Source organism: Aricia agestis, chromosome 2, assembly GCF_905147365.1.
Source record: "Aricia agestis chromosome 2, ilAriAges1.1, whole genome shotgun sequence".
In the NCBI taxonomy this organism is placed as follows: domain Eukaryota; kingdom Metazoa; phylum Arthropoda; class Insecta; order Lepidoptera; family Lycaenidae; genus Aricia; species Aricia agestis.
In genome coordinates this window covers 135,725-154,538 of record NC_056407.1, presented here as the reverse complement: position 1 = coordinate 154,538, position 18,814 = coordinate 135,725, and the positions used below count along the sequence as shown (strand labels likewise).

The 18,814-nt window shown below is 38.2% G+C and overlaps 1 protein-coding gene across 1 annotated transcript in view; it reads left to right on the top strand.

The window, feature by feature from the left end:
* LOC121737833 overlaps positions 1–16,421 on the top strand; it is a 36,922-nt gene extending 20,501 nt beyond the window's left edge. The window contains exons 7-9 of the mRNA XM_042129567.1: positions 15,932–16,084; positions 16,230–16,254; positions 16,359–16,421. Coding sequence (XP_041985501.1) covers positions 15,932–16,084; positions 16,230–16,236 — 160 coding nt within the window. The 3' untranslated portion in view covers positions 16,237–16,254; positions 16,359–16,421. The remainder of the gene's footprint in view (positions 1–15,931; positions 16,085–16,229; positions 16,255–16,358) is intronic.
* Positions 16,422–18,814: the final 2,393 nt, after the last annotated feature.

Sequence of the window (18,814 nt, the reverse complement as noted above, 5' to 3'; positions counted from 1 at the left end):
CGGCTATCCTGCCACAGTATATTATCAATTAGAAAGTTAAGATTTCTCTTACTTGAAACAAGAAAAAAAAAACATCATAAAACCTCAAATGTAACATATTTTTATCTCAGTGCTTTTAGGCTATTGTAACAAATCATCAAGACACCACGATCAACACAGTTGTTACGATAAAAGAGCCTTAGTATTCCTTTTAGTATAATGAACATTAACAATCTGGGCATCACTTTAAACAAAAATCGCCAGTACATCGGCATTGGTAAGTCCTTGATAGTAGTGTGTTGCCAGTACATCGGCATTGGTAAGTCCTTTGATAGTGTGTGTTGCCAGTACGTCGGCAGTGCCAGTCCTTCGGCAGAAGTATAACGCCAGTACGTCGGCGGTGCCAGTCCTTCGGCAGATGTGTAACGCCAGTACGTCGGCAGTGGCCAGTCCTTCGGCCGACTAGATTAATGACTATCAATATCCTCATCACCATCCTCATTATCACATTATCACATATCTAATACAAGGGCACTTGTTGATCGGGTCTCTTTCTGACTATATCGTGAGCATATTTGTAAATTCTCTTAAATGTTAATTTATAACTTTAAAAAGGTTTCTTTTTATCATTTTCAATAAGAACTAAATCACTAACTACTCATTTCTGGATTAGAGCTTTATTACTGTCAGCGTCTAGCTTTATCATAACTAGCACTTTAAGCTATATTTCGGGACGCTTGTTCTCTCATTGCATCTATGTCAATTGTCTCATTATTATCATCAACAGTTATTAAATCGAGGAGTTGAGCGACTTTTCCGACTAGTAACTGGAGAAGACTCGCCTTAGTGACGCGCGAAGTAGCGAAACCTGTTGAAACTGAGCCCCTAAACTCCTGCGGCACATTAATTGACTGTTTGTATTCCAAATATGCATCAGTTTGAATGTCATCAAAATTGACAGAGACTTTTGAATTGACCAAATTAACACTAACACAAGTAAAACACAATATCTAATATCTCTTATCAGGCACTATATGAAATAAAACCTCTAAATTTAAATTATCAATTACAACTTTACATAAAATCTGTTTGATACTGTATAGAAAAGTTTGTCCAATACCAGTCAAAGCCACAGTATTACTTTGTCGCTTTCCCGAAAACTTAAATCAAAATCTTAGATGCAATAGATTCTTAATGAGAGAACATTCTGTGCCCGAATCGTATAGAACATTAAAACGCTCACCAGAAATGCTGAGTTATCCAGCAGGGTCACTGGTGCAGCACAGGTCCACCCGACGCTGGCTGTCGATGCTGGAGGTCGCACTGGCTTCGCTGTCACCGGGCTCGCTCGCGCCGCCGTTGTTACCACCATTCTTCCTAGCAGTAGGAAGAGGAGACCGGGGACACTTGGATGCATAGTGCCCGAAGACATTACACCTGTAACATCTAACGCCGGGCGGGTTTGGTCTTTGCTTGGTATGAGTAGAAGCAGAAGTGTTGGAACGATCGCATGATCTTTCGGAGTCCATGGAGCGGCAGTCGGTACTGCGATGTCCCTGTCGCCCACATCGGAAGCATCGAGGAGGGGTGGGCGCGACGGACGCTCTCGATCGCTTCGATACGTCGGCCACGTGGTCTTCAGTTTTCCTCTTGGGATAGGAACATGCTTGTAGTTCCCGCTGCATTTGCTCCCGGCTCTTGATTTCAGTGGTAAACGCGATGCGTCTCAGTCTTCCATCAAACTGAGACACGTGGGCTAACACCATGGATAAAATTATCTCCTCCGCAGAGGAGTCCTTAAATCGGGCCATCAATGTGGTGAAGAGTCGCGCAGCGTAGGACGCCATATTCTCGTCGACTCTGGGTTTGTCGTTATGAAGATTAATCAGATTTCCGGCAGGCGTTTCTATGGCGCCGTATCGGGATAGGAAAATTTCCTTAAAATGGCGCCAAGTCATTCCCGCAAATGATATTTGGGATAGCCACCGTGACGCGTTCCCCTTGAGCGCACCGCTGAGGGCAAGAATAAGTGCACTACCCTCTAAAACCTGATCAGATAGGCACAACTCTGCGGTCGTGCACCACGCACGTGCGTCGGCGTCCGGTTTTTCGGGATCGAAATCCGGTAAAATAACTTTGCGGTTACTCACGGGGTGCATGGCGTTGATGAGGGCCAGCATATTCTGGTTTTGGGCTTCCAGCAGCGTGCGCAGAAGATTTTCGCTCACCCGTGAATCTTCGTCGGAAGTCCGATTTAATCCCAGTTCTGATGTCGGAAACAGGAGAGGCCAGAGCAGGTACATCAGGGCATTCTTGATCCTCGGACATTTTGATCACGGGAACAGACAAGTTTCTTGGTGGCTATCCTTTGGTAGGCTCTCGAACCGAATCTGTCCCTTTTCTTTAGTTTTTCCGAAAATGTTAACACCCAAGCCAGCCAAGAAGCATGTCCAAGCCTTTCCGGCTTGCGTTCCACCAATCATCACAAACTTAACATTGTGTACCAACTTAACGAAATTTAACTTTACACAATCTTTCAAATCTGATTGGCTAAAGTGAACAAGTTTGCCAACACATCAACGTAAAGATCATAATCAAATTCGCAACTTGACAATATGGCTAACGTAGTAAAAGAAAGTCAAATTAGTAACTGTGTACAAGCTCGCCAATCATGATCAAGCTAATCAGAAAGTTAGCGTTGTCTACCAACATAACTTAACAAATAATAAATCAAATCAATAACCGTATTCAAGTTATAACATAGTCTGCCAACATTACATAACAAATTAATAAATCTAATCAGTAACCGTATTCAAGTTAAAATCAAAATGTAAAAGGATGTTAACATCAAAACACCTACTGTGTGTAAGTTTCGCCAACATGGCAAAACTAATGAAAGAAAGTTTACATTAAAATCCGTATGGCGCTTCTTGACATAAAGCGCCCTCTCTTAGCAAGGATTGTAGTTAACGGTTTAGTGAATATTTGAAATTGTGCAAACTCCCGCCAGCAGATGGCGCTACACGTCTCGATCCGACAAATATATCAACACTCAATACAAGAACCCTTAGAACAGACGAACCATTAATGAAGTTGGATTATGCCTTGGAAAGAATCAACTGGGACATAATTGGGTTAAGTGAGGTTAGAAGAGTAGGAGAGCAGATAGAAGAATATGGAGAATACATCTTCTGTCACATTGGAAAAATACCAGGAATGTATGGAGTGGGTTTTCTGATTAAAAATGCTACAAGGAACACATAATTGGCTTTAAAGGAATATCAGACAGAATAGCTGAAATGAATATACAATTACCAGGTTTCGAACGAATCTCCATTATTCAAATATATGCTCCTACAGAAATAGCCGACGAAGAAGAAAAATACTTATTCTATGAACAATTACAATCAACGTTAGAAACGTTCAATAAAACAATATTCTTAATAGTCGACTTCAACAGTCAAATAGGAGAAAGACAAACAAATGAGGACAAAATATTGGGACTATATAGCACAGGAAAACGAAATAATAATGGACAACGTCTAGTAGACCTAGCACAAAGAAACAATTTGAAAATAATGAACAGCTTTTTAAAAAGTCAAAAAACAAAAAATGGACGTGGATATCACCAAATGCAGAAATAAAGAATGAGATAGATTATATTATCACAAACAAACCACAATATATTTCTGACGTTGATACTGTTAACCAACTCAATGGTAGTCAAGTAGGTCAAGAATGGTAAGAGCCAAGGTACACATTGAAAAGCCAAAAACAGGAAGGAAACACATTACAAAAAATACTGGACCTTTTTTTTTTTCAAGACGGGAAATGCGCTTAAGCATGCCCGGCGGCACTGGGGAAGAACCACCGGGGTATGTGAGACCCAGTACGGCCGAGAAGATGGTAAGTTGGCCGCAGCTCTACCCACTAAAACCTGTCCGTGCCTTCTCCTCCGCTTTGTGCTGGGCCGCTGGACCCGTCTGAGATGAAAACTGCAGCGGCCCAGTCAGCAGCATCTGCTTCCAGCGCAGCTCTTCCGCGCAACATTCTGCTGCCGCTTACTCCGGGAGAGCTGCCCAAGGCACTGGGCGCTCTGTAACCGGAAAGACTTGTGCAATGGGCGGCGGGTTCCCCATTCCGTCGCCCGAGTCCTATCTACGGCGGGAGCTGACGTTCGTGTTCGGCGCGCCTGCGCCCTCCGCGCCGTCTTCGAACCCGGTCTGCGGCCACATCCGCCTCTCTGACCCGTTCGGCGGCCTCCTTCTGTGAGATAACATCTTCACAGAAGGTAGCCACAGCGTCCCAGCCTTGTCTCGACCGGACCATAGTTGTAACTATGGCCGGTATTGTGAAGTCTAATCCGGTGGTCGCAACAAGCACCGCTCGCTGTTAGTACCCAGGCTGGGCATTCCAGGAGCGTGTGCTGTGCGGTGTCGTCGTCATGATCACAGTGGTGGCACCGGGGGGTCGGCTCCCGTCTGGCCGTATGGTGCAGGTAATGACCTAAGCAGCCATGCCCGGTTAACATCTGCACCATCCGGTATGTGAGAAAACCCCTCTGGTTTGTCACCCACTGTCGTATGTGAGGCCGAATCGCCTCTACGACTCGTCGTCCGTATGTCGGAGACGCCAGCCTGTCTTCCCAGGTACGCATTGTGATTATGCGCGTCTGGCGGCGCCATCGGGCTATAAGCTCGGGTGACACCCGTTCCCCGCTCCGTTTAATCTCCGCTGTTCGGAAATAAATCTCCGCTAGCCCTTGTGCCTCGATGTCCCAAGGCGGGGTCCCCGCAAGAGCAAGTGCTGCATCACCAGCTATTGTGCGATAGCCACGGATCATTAGCAACGCCATTACCCGCTGGACACCCTTTAAAAGCGCTTTGTTCTGGGCGCTTAGGCCTTCCGACCATACGCGAGATTTAAGACGATGTCGTCCGCAAAACGGAGATGGCTTAAATATTTTCCATTCACATATATGCCTTGTTTTGACCATGGTAAGTTTTCCATTACATTTTGCAGGACCGCTATAAATATTTTCGCAGAGATGGGGTCGCCTTGTCGAACGCCTCTATTAATACTGATCTTGGTGCCAACTCTGTCTAACCTCACTCTACTAGTGCAGTTCCTATACATATTTTTGATGATATTTATATATTTTATGTTTATATTTTGGTTGTTTAATGCTGTCCAGATGCTAGTATGTGAAATAGAGTCGAATGCTTTTTTATAATCTACTAGCTGTTTCCCGCGACTTCGTCCGCGTGGACTTTAGTTTATAGCGCGCGATGTCAACAAAATTGGTGTCAAAAGCTTTTATAAAAAAACCCTGGTACCCCTTAAATCAATACAGCTGTGTAGTGTGCACACAATAAGTACTTTATTTTTTATATTAAACTTTATATTTTATGCCAAATTTCAAAGCATATTTAGCCCCTCAATTACACAACTTTACCCATAAACTATTTATCATTGATAGGTTTAGCCCCAATTTCACCAACGTCTGTTAGTGTTAACAGCTTGTTAAAATGTCCTGTCTTCTCTTTCATTCATATGAAAAACGAAACAGCTAACGTGATACTAATTCGATCATTAACTTTAACAGTCGTTGGTGAAATTTGGTCTTAAGGTTACGTCACTGCCTGCACAGATATTGAGTTATTTAATACCGTAGAATAGATATAACAATCGAAAAAAATCGAGACTTAAATGTAAGATGATACCACCTCTTATAGAAAGACTTTTGAGCAAGCGTCAGCGCGATGTAGAAGACGCACGGCGCCATCTATTATGAATTTTTTGAACAAATTTACGACCCTTACAACCCTTTTTTTCCAGTAAAAAAGTAGCCTATGTCCTTTCTCAGGCTTTAGACTATCTGTATACAAAATTTCATTACAATCGGTTCGGTAGTTTTGGCGTTTGGCGTGAAAGCGAGACTGACAGACAGACAGAGATACTTTCACATTTATAATATTAGTATAGATTATGTGCACACTGCACAGCTGTTTTTGGGTATTTTGATTAATTAAGGGCCGCGCTACACCGGAATGGCAGCGGCGAGGCGAGCACTTTCAGCGCTGCCATTCCGGTGTAGCGCGGCCCTAAGAGGGGTACCACTTACCAGGGTTTTAAAAAGTTTTTAAATTTGACACAAATTTTGTTGACACCGCGCGCTATAAACTAAAGTCCACGCGGACGAAGTCGCGGGCAACAGCTAGTATATATATAATATTTTTATAATATTATTAAACATCATATTCTAACGTATTAAAAACTATAAACAAAAACATACTAACTAATAAGTATGATTAGTTCTATGTTACAATAAAGTAAGAAATAAAACGCCATCTGTTGAATCGTATTAGAACTAAAATGTTCATTCCATTGATATATTTCTGGATTTTTTATAATATTATACATAAAATATGTTTAAGATTTTTGAAATTTTATTTTAATACACATCCAAGACCCAGGAAAATTGAAAACTTTTTGTTCCGCCTGCGGGACTCGAACCCAGGACCCCCGGGATGAGCGCTGGCCACGCGCAATGCGAATTCATTTTCATCGAAATTTTCATGGAAATAAGATATTTTCCCACATCAAAATGTAGCCTATGTCCTTTCTCAGACTCTAGAATAACTGTATACAAAATTTCATTGCAATCGGTTCAGTAGTTTTGGCGTGAAAGCAAGACAGACAGACAGACAGACAGACAGAGATACTTTCGCATTTATAATATTAGTATAGTATGGATTATAATATTATTAAACATTATATTCTAACGTATTAAAAACTATAAACAAAAACATAATAACTAATAAGTATGATTAGTTCTATGTTACAATAAAGTAAAAAATAAAACGCCATCTGTTGAATCGTATTAGAACTAAAATGTTCATTCCATTGATATATTTCTGGATTTTTTATAATATTATACATAAAATATGTTTAAGATTTTTGAAATTTTATTTTAATACACATCCAAGACCCAGGAAAATTGAAAACTTTTTGTTCCGCCTGCGGGACTCGAACCCAGGACCCCCGGGATGAGCGCTGGCCACGCGCAATGCGAATTCATTTTCATCGAAATTTTCATGGAAATAAGATATTTTCCCACATCAAAATGTAGCCTTTGTCCTTTCTCAGACTCTAGAATAACTGTATACAAAATTTCATTGCAATCGGTTCAGTAGTTTTGGCGTGAAAGCAAGACAGACAGACAGACAGACAGAGATACTTTCGCATTTATAATATTAGTATGGATTATAATATTATTAAACATCATAATATTCTAACGTATTAAAAACTATAAACAAAAACATACTAACTAATAAGTATGATTAGTTCTATGTTACAATAAAGTAAAAAATAAAACGCCATCTGTTGAATCGTATTAGAACTAAAATGTTCATTCCATTGATATATTTCTGGATTTTTTATAATATTATACATAAAATATGTTTAAGATTTTTGAAATTTTATTTTAATACACATCCAAGACCCAGGAAAATTGAAAACTTTTTGTTCCGCCTGCGGGACTCGAACCCAGGACCCCCGGGATGAGCGCTGGCCACGCGCAATGCGAATTCATTTTCATCGAAATTTTCATGGAAATAAGATATTTTCCCACATCAAAATGTCGCCTATGTCCTTTCTCAGACTCTAGAATAACTGTATACAAAATTTCATTGCAATCGGTTCAGTAGTTTTGGCGTGAAAGCAAGACAGACAGACAGACAGACAGACAGACAGACAGAGACACTTTCGCATTTATAATATTAGTATGGATAAAAGCTATGTAGAGCGGGTTTTCATACTCTATATGTTTTTCAATAACTTGCTCTACTGTATGAATATGATCTATAGTGCTGAATCCACTTCTGAATTCAGCTTGTTCCATGGGTTGGCATGAGTCTATTTGCGAGGATATTCTGCTTAGTAAACAGGATGAGAAAAGTTTATATAGGCTAGACATGAGGCTAATTGGGCGGTAATTTCCTATGTCCTTGGGATCGCCCTTTTTATACAACAAAATTATTTCAGATTCTGTCCACTGCTGTGGCACAGTTTCTTCCTCTAATATTTTGTTAAATAGCAATGTAAGGGGTGTCAATAAAAGTTTCTTACCGTGTTTGATGCATTCATTGGTTATACAGTCTGGTCCTGGGCTCTTGTCTGGTTTTAGTTTATTTATTTGTTGTAAGATTTCGGTTTCACTAAAATTTTGTACGTGCAGCGTATTTCTTGGTTGTTCTTGTCCTTTATTTTCTGATGGATCCGGTGTTGAGCTGTAAAGGTTTGCATAGAAGTTTCTGGCTATGTTAATAATATCTAGTCGTGATTTACAAATTGTAGAGCCCTTTTTAAGTGATGGGATCCATTTTTTCGACTTGTCTAGTTCCTTGTACGCCTTTTTTGCAGATCTTGTATTTTCTATGTATTTTTCTAATATTTGTAATCTATTATTTTCGTAACATTTTCTAATTTCCTTGTTGGTTTCTTTGTATAGTTTTTTTAGATCGTCTTTATCTTTTTTAGTTAATTTATTTTTGTTTTGTAGGGCTCTTCTCGCCTCCATTAATTGAATTGCCTTTTCTGATAGGATAGTCTTTTTACTTAAAACTTTCTTGTGTTTTAGGCTTGCTAATAAAGAGTGCTCTATCATTTCGTAGTATTCTTTGACTTTATATTTTGCGTGATTTTTTATTAATTCAGGTATAAATTTATCTAAGTTTTCTAAATACATGTCCCTTTCTTCGAGAGTTTTTAGTGGGTTTCTGTAACTGGTAAAGTTCTTTCTGCTCTTCTTTTTAATATCTAGGCAAAGCGTTGCTCTTAGAAGTCTATGGTCCGTGCCAAAAGAAAGAGAGCCCAGCACTTCGAATTTTGTAAACATTTTAGGTTTTGTTGTCGTTATGAAATCAATTTCATTTCTAGTGGTTTTGTCGGGTGATATCCATGTCCATCTTTGGTTGAAACTTGATTTAAACATTGTATTTATTATTTTCAGATTATGTTCATGCGCGTACTGAATTAGTCTTTCTCCTCTTTTACTTCTGTTTCCGAATCCATATGTGCCCGCTACTCTATTCTCATAGCTTTTAGGTTTACCTATTTGAGCATTAAAACCCTCTACAGTTCTACACACATCTCCCATCACGGCTGGTCACCGCGGGAGAGAGAGACCGCAACCCTCCAAAAAATCATAGTTCCAAGGAAAAAACTTTAATAAATATTTGTACCCTGAACGTGAGATCATTGTCGACCCCAGAGAAACTAATAGAATTAACAACAGCACTATGTAACATAAAATATGATATCCTCGGACTGTGCGAGGTGCGCCGATTTGGGGAGATTATAATAGAAGATGAAAATTATATTATGTATTACATAGGAAAAACAAAGGGCCAATATGGCGTAGGTTTCCTAATAAAGAAACACTACAAAGAAAATATTATAAAATTCTCTGGCATATCAGAGATAGTTTGCTTGTTAGAAATATACTTAGGAAACCTGCACTTCGCAATTATACAAGCATACGCACCGACAGAATGCTCTAACCAAGAGGACTTAGACACATTCTACAAAGACTTGGAAAAAGCACATGGTATGATATCCACACAATTTATAATATCAATGGGCGATTTTAATGCTCAAATAGGTCAGTACTAAATAAGGAACTCTTAAATATTTTAAAAGAGGAACTTCAGTTAGAAAGAAATAACTAAAATGATATACAAGAAAAGTATGATATACTTATAGATAGAAAGACTGAAAGAAATAACAAAAAAGGTAAGCTGCACAGCAAGAAAAAATGATAAAAAAGGTATGGAAGCAAAACAATTTATCAATTGTTTTGCTTCCATACCTTTTTTATCATTTTTCTGCAGAGGAAAACACTACTTAAAGACAAAAAAGGTAATAAGAAAGATCTAGCAGAAATAAATAAACAAACAACGTCTGAGATTAGGAAACACAAAAAAGAAAACAGGAGAAAGATTATTCAATATCATATAAAAAAACAGGAGGGTTAAAGAAAGCTCTTAAACAACTAAAAGAGAATACAACATGGATACCAAATATGAGAAATAAAGAAAAGAAAAAGACAACTATTGAACTTCATGTCACTTTATATTTATATATATATATATATATATATATATATATATATATATATATATATAGAGATAAGTAAAATGGACGATTGTCAAGAAATTGTTACGGAAGAAGAAAAAACTCCAGCCATATTAGAAAGCGAGGTTCAAAAAGCAATTATGTCACAAAAGAATTGTAAAGCACCAGGAGACGATCATCGAACGAAATAATAAAAGGGTGTTCGGAATCAATAATCAAATTCACTACAAACTTGTTTAACGAAATCTTAGAAAAGGAGGAGATACCAGAACAATGGTCAAAATCCACTATTGTACTGCTGAACAAGAAAGTAGACACGGATCAAATAAACAATTATAGACCAGTGAGTTTAATACCTAACTTGTACAAAATATTTTCCAAAATAATTCTGAACAGAATAAGCAACACGTTAGAGGAGAACCAACCGAAAGAACAGGCCGGTTTCAGAAGAGACATCTCTATAGATCATATACACACAATAAGACAAGTTGTACCAAAGTATAATAAGTATAACAAAATATATTACTTGGCTTTTAGTGACTATAACAAGGTATATGATTCCATAAAACATAAATATATATGGGAAGCTTTGAAAAATCAGGGTGTCCCAAGAAAATATATAGAAATCATAAGAAAGATTTACAATAACGCCATAGCGTTTTTGTATCTTACAAACAGAAAGAGTAGGAAACGAATTCAGAATTGAAAAAGGAGTAAGACAGGGAGACCCACTATCGCCTAAGCACTTCTCGGCCGTGCTGGAACAGGTATTTAGAAAGTTAGACTGGATAACTTAACCATTTGAGATTAGCAGATGATTTAATTATTATTGAAGAAATAATTAAATCATCTGCAAATAATTTGTAGATTTTCAGGTGAAAATCTACAAACTATGATTCAGCAGCTAGCAAACGAGAGCGAAATAATGAATACAGAAAAAACTAAATTGATGATTAATGGAGATCAGAATGAGATAAAGGTAAATAACAACACCATAGCATATGTAAATGAATATGTAACATATTTAGGTCTAATAATTTCACCAGAAGATCACATACAGTAAGAAATAGATTTAAGAATTAACAATACCTGGAAGAGGTACTGGTCGTTTAAAGAAATAATGAAAAATCCCCAGTTTTCAATGACAGACAAGAAGAAAATTTTTAACACCTGCATATTGCCATGCATGACATAATATGGCTGCCAGACATGGGCATTAACGGAAAAACAACGTAAATCCCTACAGATATGTCAGAATAGCATAGAAAGGAGTATGCTAAGCATCAAACTAAAAGAAAAAATTAAACTGACAGAAATACGAACAAAAACTGGGGTAACAGATGTGACATATACATTTAAGTGGCTAAAGTGGAAGTGGATAGGACATATTATAAGAAATAGGAAAAACAAAGGGCCAAAAATGTCACTCTTTGATACCCACGAGAAGGAAAAAGAAGACGAGGAAGGCAAAAGAAAAGATGGGAGGACGAGATAAAAGCAATAACAGGTACAACATAGATCAGGAAGGTTATGGATAGACAATTGTGGGAGAGTTTAAGGGAGGCCTTTGCCTTAAGGCAATCAGATTTATCTAAGAAAAGTAAGTGTCTGAATAAAGGCTTATTTTTTTAATTTATTTATTTATATCATACCAGTGGCGAAGAGTCCATATAACCAGATTCCCGTCGGCTTCCCTTAGAAAAATCGAATCTCCATAGATCTCCATGGCCCATGCCAACGACATTTTTATCTAATAAATATTTTACATAATAAAACTTTGAATTTATATACGACGAGCTTTTGCCCGCGGCTTCGCTCGCGTTAAAAAGTATTATTATATACAAACTTGACTAGACGCGCTAGCTTATTAAGACTTCGATGTCTGTCTGTCCGTCCGTCTGTCCAACCGTCTATCCATCCGTCTATCCATCCGTCTATCCGTCCGTCGGTCCGTCCGTCTGTCCGTCCGTCTGTCCGTCCGTCTGTCCGTCCGTCTGTCCGTTCGTCTGTCTGTCCGTCCGTCTGTCTGTCTGTCCGTCTGTCTAGATCTCCATGGCCCATGCCAACGACATTTTTATCTAATAAATATTTTACATAATAAAACTTTAAATTTATATACGACGAGCTTTTGCCCGTGGCTTTGCTCGCGTTAAAAAGTATTATTATATACAAACTTTCATCCCCTATTTGAACCCCTTGGGGTTGGAATTTATCAAAATCCTTTCTTAGCGGATGCCTACGTCATAACATCTACCTGCATGCCAAATTTCAGCCCGATCCGTCCAGTGGTTTGGGCTGTGCGTTGATAAAATAAATAAAATAAAAATAAAATACGTTTATTGCAGACTATCACAGCCCATAGAGGTTAGTATTAACAATAATCTTATTCCTATGTTAGTAAAAATTCATGATAGATCACTTTGTCAATCAGGCAGTCACCTTTTTTCCGCATGGACTTCAGTTTATAGCGTGCGATGTCAACAAAATTGATGTCATAAGCTTTTATAAAAAACCGGTACCCCAAATCAAAACAGCTGTGCAGTGTGCACATAATATTTCATTTTTAGGGTTCCGTACCCAAAGGGTAAAAACGGGACCCTATTATTAAGACTTCGATGTCTGTCCGTCCGTCTGTCCGTCTGTCTGTCCGTCTGTCTGTCCGTCTGTCCGTCTGTCCGTCTGTCCGTCCGTCTGTCCGTCTGTCCGTCTGTCCGTCCGTCTGTCCGTCCGTCTGTTCGTCCGTCTGTTCGTCCGTCTGTTCGTCCGTCTGTTCGTCCGTCTGTTCGTCCGTCTGTCCGTCCGTCTGTCTGTCCGTCCGTCTGTCTGTCCGTCTGTCTGTCCGTCTGTCTGTCTGACCGTCTGTCTAGCTGCTAGTCCGCTAGACTTCTGAAAATTTCACAGATTGTGTATATCTGTTGCCGCTATAACAACAAATACTAAAAACAAAATTAAATAATTAAGTGGGGCTCCCATACAACAAACGTGATTTTTTTGGCCTTTTTTGCTCGTAATCAATAATGGTAGCAGGTAGGCACTTGAAATACTCACAATATTCTTCTTGAAATACTCACAATACGAATACACGCCATAGGAATTTAGTCCCAGCCGCCAGGGTATCCCACCCTGGGACTTAAATCCCTCTGGCGTGATAATTCTACAACACCAATAATGAGTGTAAGTGAAAAGAGTTTCATATTAGTTAATCACCTATAATAAAAATCTTCGTGCTAGCTATAGCGCGATGTAGCCGCCAAGCAGCGGCAGATGCTTGGCGGCTACATATACATACTATAATTTGTGATAACAGATGTTATCAAATAAATGAATTACACTTAATTTAATAAAATTGAAATGCAACCTAGTTGCCTAGAGAATAAAGTTGCATTTCATTAAAATTTAGTTATTTAACGAAGGGACTTAGAGCAAAATGATATCTATTATCGTGTTAATAAAGTTTCATTTTACTTGAATTTTTGTCGGCGTGGCGCGGCTTGTGATATCACGCGCCGTGAGAAGGGGTGGCTCGTGCTCGCCTGTTTGCTCAAGCCGCGCCTTTGAAGTTACCGACTTTAATCGGATCGGGACGCGCCACCCCTTCACACGGCGCGTGGCTCGAGCGGGCGCGGCGCGGCTCGTGGTAACACGCGCCGTGAGAACGCAACCACGCCACCACTTCCTTAGGGCGCGTGGCTCGAGCTGGCGCGAGATGGTTTTGTAATTTGCTATATGGACGCTGTTGGGCATTTGCGTACTAACCCACAAAAAATTACTTATTGAGTTATCATTGATGCAATTATGTTCTTTAGATGATCTAGAACAGTCTTTAAAATTTAACAACAAAAACTATGGGTTAGGGCACTAATGCTCAACAAGCGACCATAATATATTTAATTATATTATATAGTATTTAAGTTAATAATAATAATAATATTTATTCAGTATTTACAATAATGGTGAGATACAAATTATTAGAGCTACTTAAACTTAATAAGACTAAAATCATATACTATTGCCTGAACTAGGATACCCTGTGTTTCAGGTGAAAATTAGTGCTACAACAATTATAACGAAACAAACTATAGCTATGCCTTAAAGTTACAAATTAAATAAAGTAGATATACTAACTATAATTATAATAGTTTTGAATTCCCTATACTTTTTAATTTTTCTTTTATTTTTCATTTAACATATAAACTGCAGATAAATTCAAGCAAATAAAATTTTGCTAAAAAATACTATTTTTTTCATTTTGGCGATTAATGGGTTAACAAGGCGATCGAGAACCTGCTACTTCAAAGCCCAAAAGCACAAAACACGAAATGCAAAAGACAAAAAATAATATCACCTGAGATACTAATTAACCAAAAATATGAGCTCAAATACAGGAAAAACAAAACCAAAGAAGAAAAATTAAGACTTAGCAAGTTATATAGAGCTATACAGAAAAAAAAATAAAAAATATATTAAGCAACAAAGATTAGAAACAATGAGTAAATACTTAGAAGAAAAGGGAGGTGTTAAAAAAGCATATAAAAAGATTGACAATATTATAAAGCAACAACTACCACAGCTGACAAAGCAGGAAACACAACTACAAACAAGATAATAATAAAATGATCATTGCTACTAATTTCTACAAAGATATACAGAAAAGAGAAAGAACATAGAGACACTTGAAACAGAAGGATTCAAAGAAGACCCGGTTGCACCATTCCTTGAAAGTTCACGCCGGTTTTCTGTGAGAGCGTGGTATTTCTCCGGTCGAGCTGGCCCATTCGTGCCGAAGCATGGCTCTCCCACTGGTTTGTTCATTGCAACGCCACCCACAAATTGCAATTGGGTTAAATGTCAAGTCGTAAACAGTTGTCGTTGCCATGGCATGACATAATTGGAACATGCGCAATAACTAGGTTTTGCAGCGAATGCGTTAAAAATTACGCCGACGAACACGGCCAATAATTGCTAAAATCCTTCCCAGTTCCCCGTGATGCTATACTACTTTTATAATTTATAATTCACAATAAGAATAATATTAATTATTATGTTTCCACTGCACTCGTACTGGAGGAAGAATGACGCTTCTGTTCGAGCACAACATCACGAAATCCGTCTGTATATATTATGTCTATGGTCTGTACGGCTGGGACTAAAATCGCTCTACAACTCTACAACACCAAGAGCGAGTGTGAATGGAAATAGTTTCATACTATTAATCACCTTATACGTTATAACAAATATTTTCGTGCTAGCTATAGCGCGATGTAGCCGCCAAGCAGCGGCATTGTTATCAAAATAATGGAATTAAACTTAATATAATAAAATTAGCGGCATATATTGAAATGCAACCTAGTTGCCTAGTGAATAAAGTTATATTTCATTAAAATTTACTTATTTAACGTAGTGACTTAGAGCAAAATGATATCTATTATCTTGTTAATAAAGTTTAATTTTACTTGAATGTTTGTCAGCGTGGCGCGGCTTGTGATATAACGCGCCGTGAGAAGGGGTGGCTCGTGCTCGCCTGTGGCTCGTGCTCGCTCGTAATAGCTGGCTCGGCGCGGAGCGGCGCGGCTTATGATATCACACGCCGTGAGAAGCCAGCCTAACATTGAATCGACATATTCGACCAAATAACGTTGGTCTGTCAATTGCATAGGAATCAACTTCCTCGATGGTACAATATTTCGTAAAGTACAAACGTTAGGGACAGGGTGCCATATAACTTTTTTAACTACTCACTAAGAGCTATCTAATAGTGTGTAATTTATCTTTGTTGAGACTATATACCAAAATGCCCATTATCCTTTGATTTCAGGAGAAACATTCACCATCACGAGTACCACGACGACGTAATATTGAAAAAGACGCGAAAGAACTGTGTGTTCGGCTCGTCAGATAACGCCAGCGGAGCCCGCCTCACACGAGTCCCGGTCATCGCCGGGGCTACGAGTACGACCGACGACGAATTGTAAAGTTTTATTTGCATTTGTTATAAAATAATTAAAATAGTATTATGACCATGAATAAATTCGATAACTTGTTTCAAATAGTGATTAGTGCATAGACCCAAAAGACCCAAAAATGTCATAACATCTGAAAACCGTATGTTGCAGGCTCTAACTGGATACTCGTTTGCAATGCCGACCGCGAACTGGCTGTTGCTAGTCGTCCGGTAATCGGATGAATAAAATAAATCTTATTCGTCCGATTACCGGATGAATTAAAAAAAATAATTCATCCGCTAACCGGACGACTAGCAACAGCCCTAAAAGGTAATCTAATCGTCCGATAATCGGACGATTTCTTTTTAAATCGTCCGGTACTCGGACGACTAAGATTTATTTTATTCGTCCGGTAATCGGACGACTAAGATTTATTTTATTCATCCGGTAATCGGACGACTAGACACTTCGTCTAGAAATCGCTAATAGTAGCAGGGGGCCCAAGTTAGGTACCCATGTCCAACGTGACTTAGTCCCGAATAATTCGGTCCTGTGGCGGTTAAATTTATTAAATCATAGATTGAACCATGTCTAGGCGACGTTTTGTTAGCACTATTGTAACGACTATAATAATTATCAATTAAATGATCCTATACTTAAAATAATTAATGCCTATTAAAGACGCAACGACATAATATTTTACAACTTTCGCCAATCAATCACGAGCGTAACCAAATGTAAGTGCGAGAGTTACCAAATGAAAATACGAGCGTTACCAAATATAAATACGAGCGTTACCAAATATAATTACGAGCGTTACCAAATGTAACGAAGAGTGTTACCTATTTTTAACCGACTTCATAAAAAGGAGGTTATCAATTCGACGCGTATGTATGTAATATTTCCAGAACTGCCCAGTTTTTTAATATGTTAATCTTTAACAGCTTCTGAACAAAAGTGCCAAATTTCAAAAGTGTATGTATGTATGTATGTATGTATGTTTTTATGTTTGTACGTATTGAGCAATTTAGAAGTAAATTAAAATTAAAATCAAATATTGAGTTATTGGATAGGTCACATAGCTCTGATGAAGCTTTCAATAAATTATTTAAGGTAATAGAACTCAATTTAATACAATATTTACTTCTAAAACAGTTAGAAACGGCAGTAAAAAAAGTAAATTTATTGAATGGGCAACTAGAGGAATTAAGATAAGCAGGCAAAAATTATATGAATTGTATGATGAAAGGTCTTGCAACAGTAGTGAAGCATTTAAAGTATATGTTAAAAACTATTCTAAAACCTTCAGAAAAGTTTGTAAAGCAGCTAAGGCTCTATATATAAAAAATAAAATTAAAAATTCTAAAAATAAAATTAAAACTACATGGAAGGTTATATCTGATGAGACTGGAAACGTCACCTGTCGTGACACAGATTTTGAACTATTTCTTGATAATAAAAAGATTTCTAATAATCTAGAAGTTGCGACCGTCTTTGAAAAATTCTTTGCTGACATTCCGGTCTCAACTACCAAAAATCTAAATTCCTCACCTGAAGTTGCTGAAAAACTACTCAGAGATAATGTAAAGGAATGTGATGTCAATTTTAAGTTTAGGAAATTAACCCCAGAGACATTATTGATACACTTAAATTGCTGAATGTCAAAAATACTACTGTAGCGATATTTTGTGTTCGTCAAAATCGCTACGTTTATCGCTTCCGCGCGGCGTGTGTCCGTCTCCCTTACAACCGGTCGCCGAGCGCGCCGGCTTCCAGAAACGACGAGCGCACACGTCACTCCATATATATACTATCTGTGGTCACTCCGCTGTAGGCTCCCATATGCACCGCTTGTGTCCCTCTTACTTAGACCATTTTGCTTACGTAGTTTGATCATTATTTTTATCATTTCTCATAATTTCATCTCATATTATAATTTCTGCTTTTCTATACTGTTTTCTGTGCTATTTCTTACTCTTCTCATTTCACTGTGCTTTATAATATTTACTGTGTATTCATCCTCATAATAAATTTCATTCTGTAAGTATTTTATCTTGTTTCCTTTCATCTTTCATATTCATTTAGTGTTAAGCGCTTCACGCATTAAATACCTATCCTCCTTATTATTGCTTACATATCGGGTTCGAATCCCGATTGTTTCGTCTCGTAGGGAACGATATGGAATTTCCAAAAGAAACTCGAAAAAATTTAGAAGATATAATCTGAATTATTACAATATTTAACTTGTGTTGAAGCGAAAATCAAAGTTAAAAGTATGACAAAAACAGAATAATTTTCTACCGTCAATTCTACAATAATTATTATACACGACTTAAAAATATCTTAAATAATCAAACGCCTGATAGATAAAAATAGCAAACTAACAATCGGGCGTGAACATACTCCCCCCCGTTGAAGGCGCAGTTCTTCAACTTGTAGATTCTTCTTCATTTATTCGATTCGTAGAGATGAACAAGAGGCCGACGATAACATCCGGCAATAGTGTTGACATCAGCGACGCGAGATATCGGGCCCAGGGAATAACCTTAGTATTCGTCCAGTACGCCAACATAATGGGGAAATGGAATCCTCCTTCAATAATACTAAGTCTCCGACCTTAAGTGCAGCCATGTTGGATTTTCAGTTTGTTCGAGTCTGCAGCTCGCATATGTACTCGTTCTGCCATCTGCCCCAAAAATGTTGCCGGATCTGCTCGAGTCGTTCGTAGCGCTTGACTTGAGGCTCCTTAGAGTCAC